The sequence below is a fragment of the Hyla sarda genome, chromosome 5 (assembly GCF_029499605.1).
Source record: "Hyla sarda isolate aHylSar1 chromosome 5, aHylSar1.hap1, whole genome shotgun sequence".
Classification (NCBI taxonomy): Eukaryota; Metazoa; Chordata; class Amphibia; order Anura; family Hylidae; genus Hyla; species Hyla sarda.
The window spans coordinates 70,964,197-70,976,253 of record NC_079193.1 but is presented as its reverse complement, the minus strand read 5'-3'; the positions used below and the strand labels follow the sequence as shown (position 1 = coordinate 70,976,253).

Below are 12,057 nucleotides of genomic sequence, written 5' to 3'. Positions count from 1 at the left end.
GTCAGTGACGTCCCGGCATGCGCTATGTCCCGGCGGCCCTGCGTTTTTAAACTTAATGCGGGGCCGCAGGGAGGGAATAGTGATGGGAGGAATTTCCCCGTCGCTACAGGACGGGCAAACACTGGCTCTGCCCGGGGACCCGAGCAATTCCTTGGTTTGCTTGTCCTGTTGCGATCTCCCCCGTCGAACCCCCAGGACTGACTCACCCAACCCCTGGGGTTCGATCGAACTCAGGTTAAGAACCATTGATCTAGAGAGAGCAAAATGATTTGTTGGTGATGACGTCTAAAGAATTACTCCTGTTTTCTGGTTCTGTGCATATTGATTAAAATATTACTGAAATGTTGTTTGCATCTTCATACAAAAGCCCCATCCAAGTGAATTCAGTTCACATATTATGGTAAATAATGTCAGTACAAATTGGTGCCAGTGAAAATCTTGAAATACTTTAATTTATTGTTGAAAGCCTAAATTAGGTAGGATAGGATAGCCAATATAGATATGTTTTTCTATAGGTGCTTCCTGGTCTCTGAGAGAGTGGCTGTACTCCCATTGTTTTCTAGAGAATTAAAAGTCTATGACATTTCCCAGTCAATTGATTCCTGTTGACTTCAGCTAGCTACAATGTAGTGCACATGCTCTGCTGTATTGACTATACTGGAAAGAAGTGTGTGTTTCCAATATGGCCACGGAGAAGGTCTTATAAATAAGAAATAGCTGCTAGATTTAAAAAACAAACATCTTATTATTATTATCATCATCGAAATAATGAAAGCATAATCAAATTCATACTCTCTTTGAAGGTGATGTCTGGCAAAAGGTTTTCAAAAGGTTCAGGGTGCCTAAAAGGGCTTATTCAGTATTAAAGAACATAGCCGCTTTCTTGCAGAAACAGCATCATCATTGTCCTCAGTTTTTGTCTGTTATTGCAGTTCACTCTCATTGAAGTGGACGAGAGGCACTTTTTTTTTTTTTTTTTAAAGAAAACAGTTTTATATGTAATGGAGGGGGACATTTCAGCCCTGAGCTTTACCCCACCACTGTCCCTACCTACTTGGACGATCCCTCCTAGGTATTGGCCCATATCTGGGTAATGGTGCCTACCCTAGTTAAGTGCAAAGGGCCCAGACAGACATAGTGGGTCAGAACCATATAAAGCAAGGGCAGAATCAGAGGCAAAAAATAGAACACAAGCAAGGGTCAGAACCAGAGGGTAACATCAGGACAAGGACAGCAACAAAGGTTAAGTTGCGGGCAGGGTCAAACTTGAGGCTCAAACATCTATAGTAGAATCAGTAATTAGAAGTAAAGTTACAGAAAGGCAGAGGTGCAGGAATCCCAATACAGTATACACGTGTGAGACTCTAGAGAAAAAGCAATCATAGGCATCTATGATAAGCAGAACACTTGTTTAAAGGGGTACTCCAGTGAAAAACTTTTTTTTTTTAATCAACTGGTGCCAGAAAGGTAAACTGATTTGTAAATTACTTCTATTTAAGAAAATCTTAATCCTTCCTGTACTTATTAGCTGCTGAATACTACAGTGGAAATTCTTTTCCGTTTGAAACACATGATTAGAGTGCTCTCTGCTGACATCTCTGTCCATTTTAGGAACTGTCCAGAGTAAAATGAGTAAAAGAGCTGTTCTGGACAGTTTCTAAAATGGACAGAGATGTCAGCAGAGAGCACTGTGCTCATGATGTCAGCAGACAGCTCTGAGTTTCAAAAAGAAAAGAATTTCCGCTGTAGTATTCAGCAGCTAATAAGTACAGGAAGGATTAAGATTTTTTAATAGAAGTAATTTACAAATCTGTTTAACTTTCTGGCTCCAGTTGATTTAAAAAAAAAAAAAGTTTTTCACCGGAGTACCCCTTTAAATGTGGCGCTGTCCAGGAAATGAGAAAATGTTGGTACTGGGCCTGATTTGCCTGACATCTTAGCTCTAGATAATCTAACCAGCCCTGCTGTCAATACGGCTGGTCACGATGATTACAGAGCAGCACCATTTGGTGCCCTGAAGATCATAGTAGAAGATTGTCACTGGAACGCGGTCAGGTAAGTACATAACACTGTTTTCCTAATTACCAGTAAGTGGTAAATTGCAGGGACCAAAGTACTGCCAGAGGGGAGCATTTGAGTATCCCTCCTAACCATCAGGGACAGTATCTCTCCTGATTCCCCCATGCACATGTAGTTTGGCCAAGAATGCTTTATGTCCTCGACAGGCAACACTATGCAAAAAGCAAGGTGTGAACAGTGTCTGACTAAGCAATTATGTGAGCAATGAATAATAATGCTGAAAGGTAAAAGTATCCTTGTTATTCTGGCCATAATACAAAATATGTATTTTTGGATTAGCATTTAGGCAATGCAGTTGCCCTTTAAGAACAAACAAGATGTCTTGAGACATTGATTCACAAATTTTATTATTAGTCCTCATCAAGAGGCTTTTCACAATCCTGAAATAAGTCGCTATGTAAACAATGGCACAAAAGGATTGATCATTATCTCAGGGGGACCAACGAAAATCACTCTGATTAGCGCATTTGGTGACTACAAAAGGAGATTATTAGACCCACAGTAGAACTGAGGGCGAGTTTATCTCGTATCCCGGATCTTCTCTGTACCAGTTAACTGATAAATTAGAAGACTTCTTCTGTTCTGGCACTGCATGTGGTTGATGTAAGATCGGGCTGTCATTCAGCAGCACTCAATTGTTGAGCTTTTATCAATGCAAATAGAATAACTTTAAGCAGCTCGTGGTCGATAAACTGTTATTAAAACTATAGATGGTATAATACATCTTGAAATGTAAAAATGAATTGATTTGTAAAAAATAAACACTTTCCCCAATGAAAACCAAAGACGAGACCAGACAATGACGACAGACAGCAGACTGGCTCTGATTTGATTTGTTTGCATCTGATCAATAATTTTACATTTTATTCAATCTATACAGATTTCAGTAGCATGTCTGATAGCAACTTATATGATTGGTCAAGGCCAAGTGAGTTCCGTGAAGTCTCTCAGAACTCTGAGGGCATTGAGGCCTCTACGAGCCTTGTCCAGATTTGAAGGAATGAGGGTAAGGGTAACATTCACCAAAGTTCTATGCATGTCTAATCAATATTACTTCTACAGGAAATTAACATTATTTTTTTTCCCTTTCTCTTTGTGGCTAACAAACTGCAGTATTGGTAGAAATGCAGAACTCCATTCAATGTTTACAGTTGAATAGGTGTAATTCTGTCTAATGGGGGGACTTCACGACTCGTAGGCCTATGATCAGTGTCAAGATGGAAGTACATTGAAAAGATTCTGGATCTCTACAGACTGCAGTTTCTTCCCAATGCTTAATAACATTTATTTTTATAGGTCCGAGGTTCCCCTTCTCCAGCATTAAAGTAACTATGGAGATGAGCAAAGTGAGTTAACAGCTTGGATTCTGCTTTGTGTCTCCATTCAGGTGTCTTTAATAAGCCTCATAGCAACTGCACTGGGATTCTCCGACTTTGGTCCTATTAAATCTCTTAGGACCCTCAGAGCTTTGAGACCATTAAGGGCTTTATCACGGTTTGAAGGGATGAGGGTAAGATGATAACAGCAACCTGGGGACCGTTTTGAACTAAAAAAGCATGTCAAGGACCCCATTTTGTTTGAAGTTTTTGTGAGTAGATCTGTATACAAAAATGGCTTAAACCATTTGGTATACAGTAGTTTCTTCTATTTTGGTACATTTGTTTCATCTCTGTATGGGGTTTATGGGGCAAAACATGGGGGGAAATTTCATTACAAAGAATGAAACAAATACAAAAAGATTTCAGATGAGGGTACATCGACCAAACAATGCAATGAGTTACTGGCAATGGAACTTAAAATTTAGAACACATTTAAACATTTTGGAGCATTTAATAAATTTTTTTAAGTTTTGAATCCATAAATACATTCATTGCAAATACTTTCTTCTGAAATACTCTCTCTTTTTTCTCTCTCTTTATTTGCTGGCATGCCAGTTCTGATTTCTGGTCTGCATGTTCATCCTTATTAATCACTTCTGTTTGTCAAATTGTTGCTTTTTCATATGGAAAACTCACTCACTTGCATGCCATTTCCGTGTTTACATCCTAGTCAAAATGCTCTTTACAAAACATGTCTGTTTCAGTTTATGGATTTATCCAAATTACCAATTGTAAGTCAAGCTTAGCTATTCGTCTCTACCCGTCCAATAGAAAACATTAAGCAATAAGTCAGTTTTTGTGTATACTCTTTATACTGTTTATTCTTGCTTTGGCCGCATACTTTTTTACGAATGTTTTTAATATTGTCTCCCGAAAAATGCAATAATACCCTGAGGAGCCATAGCTGCATAAGAAATATAGGACTTGTTAGGAATTTGAAAAAGGATATGCTTTTTTCCCCCCAGAAATACCCTTTTTCTTTTTCCATTAGCTATGTCTAGTATTATAGTTCACTCCCATTCAAGAAAAGTTCAGTGACAGTCCATGGACAAAAATAGTGCTATTTATGAGAAAAGTGTATTTTATTTATTTTTTTTAACCTTGACAACCCCCTAAATATTGTAGGTATGGTGCATACTGTAATATCTTTAGAGAGGTTGAAATACTTTATCGGTAAAGAGATGTTTGCACAATCACTTTAGGGCTCCTTCCTATTCGTTCGATAATCCAGCATATTTGCCCCCTGGCATAAAAACATTTCATGCAGCATGTATTACCCTAGTGAAACCACATCATAGGGCAACTGTGCTGGATGCTCCATAGGTCATGTGCAATGCTGCATTATAGCCTATGAAGTTATGGATGGAACATCAGAAGCATCTGGGGTTCTCATCTGGGACAGCTCTGGGACCCTGGACTTATATAAATCCAGCCTTGGGGTTGTTCACATCACATTTTGCACAATATTTTGTGTGTACTTTGGAAAGCTCCTGTAGTAAAACTGCCCATAGGGTTTTATTGTCAGGAGAAGGCTAAAATATTGTCAATTTGACCGATAAATGTCAGAGATTTATCAAAAATTTTGCAGAAGAAAAGTTGACCAGTTGCCCATAGCAACGAATCAGATCGCTTCTTTCATTTTTCAGAGGCCTTTTTCAAAAATTAAAGAAACAATCTGATTGGTTTCTATGGGTAACTGGTCAACTTTTCCTCTACACATATTTTGATAAATCTCCCATTATTAGTGGAGCTTCCTGAGTAATAAATGCAGGAAAACCCTTAAAGGGGTATTACAGGCAAAAACGTTTTAATATATATCAACTGGCTCCAGAAAGTTAAACAGATTTGTAAATTACTTCTATTAAAATGTTTTAATCCTTTCAGTACTTATGAGCTTCTGAAGTTAAGGTTGTTCTTTTCTGTCTAAGTCCTCTCTGATGACACCTGTCTCAGGAAACGCCCAGTTTAGGAGAAAATCCCCATAGCAAACCTCTTCTAAACTGAGCGTTTCCTGAGACAGGTGTCATTAGAGAGCACTTAGACAGAAAAGAACAACCTTAACTTCAGAAGCTCATAAGTACTGAAAGGATTAAGATTTTTTTAATAGAAGTAATTTACAAATCTGTTTAACTTTCTGGAGCCAGTTGATATATATATATATATATATATATATATAAAAAGATTTTGGAATACCCCTTTAATCTACTTCTCTGAAGCACCCTCAGGAGAAGAGGAAGAGAGATTGGGTTTCCCAGGGAATAGCTCATGATGTAAATGTTCATATGTGGACAGTTGCACCAATAAATGTTTCCTCTGAGAGTGGACAATGTATTTCACTACATGCTGTTGGAGTCATACATCAAGATGCCTCCCAGTACATATCTCCTACAAAAGGCCAAAATATGTGAACAGGACCATACCTATTATAATTACACGTAATTCAATACATTTAAACAATACTAAAATGCTAAACTCATTTCTGACAACTGTTGCCTCTCTTTGTGTTCGTCCTAATGTAAAATGAGGTTGTCAGAAACTGCACCGCTCTTGTCCATGGGCTGTGTCTGCTATCCACTTGAAAAATACTATGGAAATCGAGCCTACAGTCAATACAACCGATCTCTGTGCTCCAGTAAAATAAGTCAGCATTACTAATCGAGAACACAAGTACAGAAACTCACTTCAGACTGAAAGACTTTACTTTGCTAATCTTGGTAGGCAAAGCATTGTGCTGGAACTTCTCACTATTTTTATAAGACTCATAATGTTGATCAGAGATTCCCAGACCTTTTTACTATAGAGGAACCCCCTTTCCTTAAAGGGGTACTCTGCTGTAAACATCGTATCCCCTATCCAATAGATAGGGGATAAGATGTTAGATTGCGGGGGTCCCGCTGTTGGGGACCCCCACGATCTCCAGGCCGGCAGCGGTGGCGGCAGATCACGGAAGCTTTCAGCCCCCTCTCAATGCCCCCTCTATTCATGGCTATGGGAGGGGGTGTGGCAGCTAGTACATAGCCAGAACGTCTCCTCCCATTGAGGGGGCATGGCGACTGGCTTAAACAGTCATCGGGCATTGAGCGGAGATCGATCTCCGCTGTGGCACCCCAGTCAATCGGTGCCCAGAGCGAACTCCGCTCCGCGCTCAACAACTGGCAATGCTGGCCACCATGCCCCCTCCATTCACCTCTATGGGAGGAGGCATGATGGCTATGTACTAGCCGTCATGCCCCCTCCCATAGTCATGAATGGAGGGAGCGTGGCGTGATGTCATGAATGCAGAGTCTGCAAGCCCCTTGCCAGCTCGGAGATTGCAAGGGTTCCTTTGGATAGAGGATAGGATCTTTACAGCGGAGTACCCCTCTTAAGAAGCCTGGTGTGTTGAACAAGCAAAATTAAATTATTTTATGTTTCTGTACCGACTAGCTCTGTGTTAAAAAAATTAAATAAAATAGCCCCCCCCCCCCCCTGAACCCAAAGGTCATTGTGGCTAGTGATTTGAATTCAGTTCAGCATCACTTTCAATTTTTTTTTACAACTCCATTACTAGCCGGTAAAAAAAATTTTTATGAAAATCTCCTTTTAATAGGTTGTCATCTCTATTTTATCTCGATTTAAAGATGATAGGGACCATGATATAAATAATTGCCTGCCACTCGTATAACATATCAAAAACACGTTGTTCTTTCATATACCTTCGCAGTATACTAGAAAAATGTCGACTTTGGTAGTTAAATCTACAGTGACCATTGGAGACGTATTGAAAAGAGTTAGAGAAAAGCTTAGCCTGGTGACAGTCATGCTGGCAAATAAGCATTGCTCCAAGCATATGTTAAAAGCCTATTAATGCACTTGGCAGTGTGCCCTGATTCTTCCGCTGCAGTAAACAACAATTAGCAATATTTGTAATTAGCTATTGTTAGAGGGAAGTTTATTTTCTCTAATTTCCTTTCAGTTTGAACATTTTTTTTGTTCTGCCTAATTTGAATAATGACACACACACCAGAATGAATAGATCCTCCACAAGTTACATAGGGGCAGCTCGCAGTCTCACCAGCTATTGTATTTGTGCCCTGGTTGGCACAAGGATCCTAATGTTTTGATATAATAATTTATATTTTATTGTAAGCCATGGTGACATATTTCAAGCAACATGTAATATTACAATGCTTGGCAGGGAAGCTGAATAATGCAAAAATAAGGAAATTCCACTCCAGCTTTATTGCAAAGTACAGATTAATTATTACTTTCTGGGAAAATTTCTGTAGTCACCAGCTGTGCAACGTTGTAACAGAGGACCTTTCGGTTTTAAGAAAGAAGAAAAAAAAAAAAAAAAACATCATTAGTATATACAAAGATTTTTCTCGGTATTACAAAATAAACAGATACAGATCATCTGGTGATTCTCTTATCTGGGAGGTACCATCTGTGAGGGGGCAGAGCACTATATTATACAGCATTTGAATTGCAAAGTGGAGCCTTGTTCTTAGAGAAAACCAACTTAATTTTACTGTTTTGCAGTTTTATTTAGTTGTTGGTCCATAGAATTCAATAGGAGAATTGAATTACATATTTTCCCCATAAATTCGCAAAAAGCTAATCACAAAGTTGATGAATTATTCCATCACTAGATGCAGATGCACAGTGAATAAGCTATAGGAAAAATATATAGCTGCTTGTAAACAGTTAATCTGCTAGAGTAGGACACATCTGTTTGTAAAAGGTTAATTTTCTAGAGCAGGACACATCTGCTGTAAAGAGTTAGACTGGAACTCCACTGAGGTTTTTTTTTTACAAAAACGCCATTAAAAACGGCAATTTAGCTGTTTAGATGTTAGCTGCAAGTCAATAGTAAACTACAAAATGCCAGATTCACTTGGCGTTTTTCAGTTTGGCGTTTTTTAATCCTTTTGGCGTTTTTCAGCAATTTCGGGCTCAGAGGCTGACAAAACCTAGTTTGTCGTTTTTTGCCCTGAAATCATGACGTTTTTATCCTATAGAAGTCTATGGGAGAGCAAAAACGCCAAGAAAAACGCCATGTAGGGTACCAAAAATTAATAAAAAAGATACAGTAGTGATGGAAAAAATTGTATCTAACAAAATTTATCTTTTTTATTATGAAATGTTTATTAATTTTTAAACAGGGATCAATTTATGTGAGCGCGTAAAGCACTAAAAATGTAGCCGACAATAATAAAAATGTAGTGTGTGTGTTTTTGACTTTTTTTTTATTTTAACATTTTTTAAGTAGTACTACTACTCCCAGCATGGAACACACTTTTCCATGATGGGAGTAGTAGTACCTGTACTAATTGACAGATCGCCTTTTGCGATCCTCTTGTATAATGTATAGATGCGGCCGCTCTTCTATGATCCCCTGCACTGCCGTATATATACACATATTCATATTTCCCGCAGAGAGCTGTGATTGGCCAGATGGTTCCAGCCAATCACAGCTCTCTGTGAGAAATCGGAATGTGTATATATACGTCAGTGCAGGGGACCATAGGAGAGCGCCAGCCACTGCATCTATACATTATACCGGAGGATCACAGCGGGTGTCAGGAGTAATACCCGCAGTGATCTTTCCTTAACTACAAGTACTACTACTCCCAACATGGAGTACACTCTGCTCCATGCTGGGAGCTGTAGTACCTGCATTAATAAACAGATCGCAGCGGATGTCAGAAGTTACACTCGCTGCGATCTGTCTATTAATGCAGGTACTACAGCTCCCAGCATGGAGCAGAGTGTGCTCCATGTTGGGAGTAGGAGTACCTGCAGTAAGTGACAGATCACAGCGGGTATCACTACTGACACCCTCTGTGATCGTCCCGTCTATAGAAGAGCGGCTGTATACAGTGCGGGCATCCCTGCTCTGCACTATACTCCGGGCCTGCCACTCATTCATTCATCTTTTCCTCAGAGCTGTGATTGGCTGCAACCATCCGGCCAATCACAGCTCTGGGCGGAAAATATGAATGAATGATGTGAATAGAACATCACTCAGAGTACAGAGCAGAGGTGCAAGCGCTGTATAGAGCCGCTCCGCTTCTCTGCTATATAATGGACGATCTCATGTGGTGTCAGGCGGCGATATGTCTATAGTACAGGTACTACTACTCCCAGCATGGAACAGTGTGTTCCATGTTGGGAGTAGTAGTACTACCTAAAAAATGTGGGGGGAAAAAGAGAAAAAAAAAGTTAAACACACACTTTACAAAAAAATTTATTAAAATGCTATTATATAAAAAAACATTTAGTTAAATACATTTTTACATCCCTACTGCATCTTTTTTTTTTTTTTTTTTTTTGGTACCCAACTATTTTGTAAAAAAAACGCAAAAGGGGCCAAAAAAGGCAAATTCCACATAAAGGTAAAAACGCCAGAAAAAAACGCAAAAACGCAGGGGAAAACTGTGGCAGTTTTTCTGGCGTTTTTATGCCACAAAAATCGCAGGGCAAACATCTCAGTGGAGTCCTAGCCTTAAGCTGAGTTTCTCACTAGAAACCTCGCCTGCAGCAGCAATACTGCACTGAAAACCATGACAGGTTCCTGCTGCTTTTGGGCTCCCCCTTCTGCATCATAATACACGGGAATCTATAATAAACTCCTATAGCAACATAAACAGGAAATTAGATAGTAGGACAGAGTGGACAAAATAGTAAGACCTCACTGCTGTCATCTCCAGCCAACGCCAGTCTCCTTTTCTTAAAGGGCCAGAGCCGAAATTCTAAATTAGGGAGAAAATGCTCTATTTTTTCTTATTTTTTCCATATTCAAGAAAGATTTTTACATTTCAGTCTTCTGTTTATTAATGTGATTTGTCTTGTTCCTTGTTTAATTGTAAACTGATGGAAAAAGGGAGATAGGAGCTGAAGACTTACCATGGCAGATTACATGTGGTCCTGGGACTTCCAGTAGTCCACCACTGATATATAAGTAGGCCAACAATCCCAGTGAGCATGGTGTGTGCTTATACAGTACATACCTCCATGATGGGGGTACCGTCATGTAATTTACCATTTTTTAAATTACATTTATGGGTAAAACATCTCCATATAATCCTTTCTCTGGTATATTGTGTACAGTGTTTTTTCCAGAGGCATCAGTGAAGAAATTGTTTATTTTGTATAAAGATTAAAAAGGACATCAATATTATATTACACAAATGCACTTGTCTAGGAATTAATATTATTTTTCCCATTGCCATCAATCATTATAAATGATCCCTGATGGAACTTGACAACATGTTGCAGCCTATTTTTTTGTCTAGATTAATGATTGTTACGCCTAGCGCTCCGGGTCCCCGCTCCTCCCCGGAGCGCTCACGGCGTCTTTCTCCCTGCAGCGCCCCGGTCGGTCCCGCTGACCGGGAGCGCTGCACTGTTTTGGCCGTTGGGGATGCGATTCGCACAGCGGGACGCGCCCGCTCGCGAATCGCATCCCAGGTCACTTACCCGTCCCGGTCCCCTGCTGTCATGTGCTGGCGCGCGCGGCTCCGCTCTCTAGGGCGCGCGCGCGCCAGCTCTCTGAGACTTAAAGGGCCAGTGCACCAATGATTGGTGCCTGGCCCAATTAGCTTAATTGGCTCCCACCTGCTCCCTGCCTTTATCTAGTCTCCTCCCTTGCACTCCCTTGCCGGATCTTGTTGCCTTGTGCCAGTGAAAGCGTTTAGTGTGTCCAAAGCCTGTGTACCTGAACTTCTGCTACCCATCCTGACTACGAACCTTGCCGCCTGCCCCCGACCTTCTGCTACGTCTGACCTTGCCTCTGCCTAGTCCTTCTGTCCCACGCCTTCTCAGCAGTCAGCGAGGTAGAGCCGTTGCTAGTGGATACGACCTGGTTGCTACTGCCGCAGCAAGACCATCCCGCTTTGCGGCGGGCTCTGGTGAATACCAGTAGCCTCTTAGAACCGGTCCACTAGCACGGTCCACGCCAATCCCTCGCTGACACAGAGGATCCACTACCTGGAAGCCGAATCGTGACAGTAGATCCGGCCATGGATCCCGCTGAGGTGCCGCTGCCAAGTCTCGCTGATCTTCCCACGGTGGTCGCTCAGCAATCGCAGCAGATTGCCCAACAAGGACAGCAGCTGTCGCAGTTGACCGCCATGTTACAGCAACTTCTGCCTCCGCTACAGCAGCAACCATCTCCTCCGCCAGCTCCTGCACCTCCTCCGCAGCGAGTGGCCGCTCCTAACCTCCGCTTGTCCCTGCCGGACAAATTTGATGGGGACTCTAAACTCTGCCGTGGATTTTTGTCTCAGTGTTCCCTGCATATGGAGATGTTGTCGGACTTGTTTCCTTCAGAACGGTCTAAGGTGGCGTTCGTAGTGAGCCTTCTTTCAGGAAAGGCCTTGTCTTGGGCCACACCGCTCTGGGACCGCAATGATCCTGCCACAGCCACAGTCCAGGCCTTCTTCGCTGAACTCCGTAGTGTCTTCGAGGAGCCAGCCCGAGCTTCTTCTGCCGAGACTGCCCTGTTGAACCTGGTCCAGGGTAATTCTTCCGTTGGCGAGTACGCCATACAATTCCGTACTTTTGCTTCTGAACTATCCTGGAATAATGAGGCTCTCTGCGCGACCTTTAAAAAAGG

The 12,057-nt window shown here is 41.2% G+C and overlaps 1 protein-coding gene and 1 long non-coding RNA gene across 2 annotated transcripts in view; one reads left to right on the top strand and one right to left on the bottom strand.

The window, feature by feature from the left end:
* Positions 1-12,057, bottom strand: part of LOC130273223 (uncharacterized) — a 210,857-nt gene that overhangs the window by 60,194 nt on the left and 138,606 nt on the right. The window lies entirely within an intron of this gene.
* Positions 1-12,057, top strand: part of LOC130273220 (sodium channel protein type 4 subunit alpha B-like) — a 488,856-nt gene that overhangs the window by 409,346 nt on the left and 67,453 nt on the right. The window contains exon 23 of the mRNA XM_056519644.1: positions 3,467-3,589. Within this exon, the coding sequence (XP_056375619.1) occupies positions 3,467-3,589 (123 nt within the window). The remainder of the gene's footprint in view (positions 1-3,466; positions 3,590-12,057) is intronic.